General features: G+C 59.0%; 1 protein-coding gene across 1 annotated transcript in view; it reads right to left on the reverse strand.

Annotated features, from left to right (window-relative positions):
- Nucleotides 1-811, reverse strand: part of MYCN (MYCN proto-oncogene, bHLH transcription factor) — a 3,636-nt gene extending 2,825 nt beyond the window's left edge. The window contains exon 1 of the mRNA XM_057374311.1: nucleotides 3-811. Coding sequence (XP_057230294.1) covers nucleotides 3-711 — 709 coding nt within the window. The 5' untranslated portion in view covers nucleotides 712-811. The remainder of the gene's footprint in view (nucleotides 1-2) is intronic.
- Nucleotides 812-1,692: the final 881 nt, after the last annotated feature.

Raw genomic sequence — 1,692 nt, forward strand, 5'->3', positions numbered from 1 at the left:
GCTGCTGCTGCTGCTGCTGCTGCTGCTGCTGCTGCTGCTGGCCCGGCTGTCCCCGGCCGGGCGCGGGGGGCGGCCGCCCCGCGGAGCCCCTCCACCCGCCACCGCCACCGCCGCCGGCGCCTCCCGCTTGTTGACGGGGAAGGGGAAGACCACGGCCGGGTCCACGCACTCGGGCACGGCGCCGCCCAGCTCCGAGCGGGCGCTGGCGGCGGCGGGGCTGCCCGCGGCTCCCGGCGGTGGCGGCGGCGCGGCGGGCGCCTTGCTCTGCAGCTTCTCGCTCACCGCCCGCTCCAGCTTCTCGCGCGCCGAGAAGCCGCTCCACATGCAGTCCTGGATGATGATGGAGTTGAGATTGTTCGTCACGCCGGGGCTCGTCTCGAAGAAGTCCCCTCCGTCCACGCCGCCCCACAGGTCGGCCTCGGGGGGCAGCAGGAGCAGCTCGGATGCCCAGTCCAGGGGGTCGGTGGGGCGGCAGCCCCACAGAGCCGCCCCTCCCCACGGCACCGGGGCCCCCCCCGGAGGGTGCTCCTGGAGCCCGGCCCGGCTGGGAGAGAGGGGAGGGGTGGGCAGCAGCTCAAACTTTTTCCAGATGTCCTCGCCGGGGGGAGCGGAGTCCGGCCCGCACAAATAAAAATCATCTTCGTCCGGGTAGAAACAGGGCTGCAAAGAGTCAAACTCGAGGTCTGGGTTTTTACTGACCATTCCTGGCATTACGGGTCTCTTTTTSCTGATCCCTGGGTCGGGCAATAGTTTCAAACACAGGTTTTATGGGTATTTCCACCAAGGGGAAGAAGAGAGGTTCTCCCAGGACCTGAAAAAAAAGGAACAAAACAACAAAATCACAATTAAAATACAATTTAACAGACACGAAGGTGACTCGCTTCCTTTTAACGGAAGGGAAAAAAAAAACAATAATCACATCATCAATAGCAAGCAAGAAGCAGCCTTTAGAAAGTTGAGCAAAAAAAGAAAAAAGCACCTCACACACCTTTCCTCCCAACTCAAGATACTGAAATGAAAGAGCTCAGGTAGTGCTCCCCCGTGCAGAGCCTGCCCCGCCGCTCCGTGAGGACACAAACCCAGCCGGCACGGCACAGTCCAGCGGGGATGCACAGCCTGTGCACATAGCCCTCGCCTGCTGTCCCCAAACCGCTTCAAACGCTCAAAACACCACAGTAACTGCAGACAGATGCATGGCTTTGATACCGTAATCTGTCCAGAAAGGCTTCTTAATATGCTTGCAAAAGTAGAGGAAGTTTACTCCTTTTGTCATCTGCGGAGCAGTGCAAAGGGGAGAGAAGGATGCAAAAAAAAAAAGGGGGCGGAGGGGCGCTTTGCAACTTCGCAAATCGCCAGTTCATTCACTCAAAGCGAGCCAGCGAAATCCGCACACAACACAAGGGGGGAGGGGGGAAGGAGGGGAAATCCAGCAGCAACAGAAATTATCAACCTTATGTAATAACCTCACGCACAAAAATGCATTAAAACCACCCCGGCGCCACCAACAAAGCCTCCTGATTTGCCAAGAAGGCACGGGAAGTTTCCCCCTTTTTCCTGCAATAGCGAGATTGCAAGGACAACAACTCTGCACGTTCTGCTACTTCATGCGCTCAAACCTCCCGCAAACACACCAGCTCCACAGCTCTCCCACCTCCGGCGAGTGCACGCTGCTGCCCTTACCTCGGCCGGACC

This window comes from Malurus melanocephalus, unplaced genomic scaffold (genome assembly GCF_030028575.1).
Source record: "Malurus melanocephalus ecotype Western Australia unplaced genomic scaffold, MMel_1.1 scaffold_222, whole genome shotgun sequence".
Lineage (NCBI taxonomy): Eukaryota > Metazoa > Chordata > Aves > Passeriformes > Maluridae > Malurus > Malurus melanocephalus.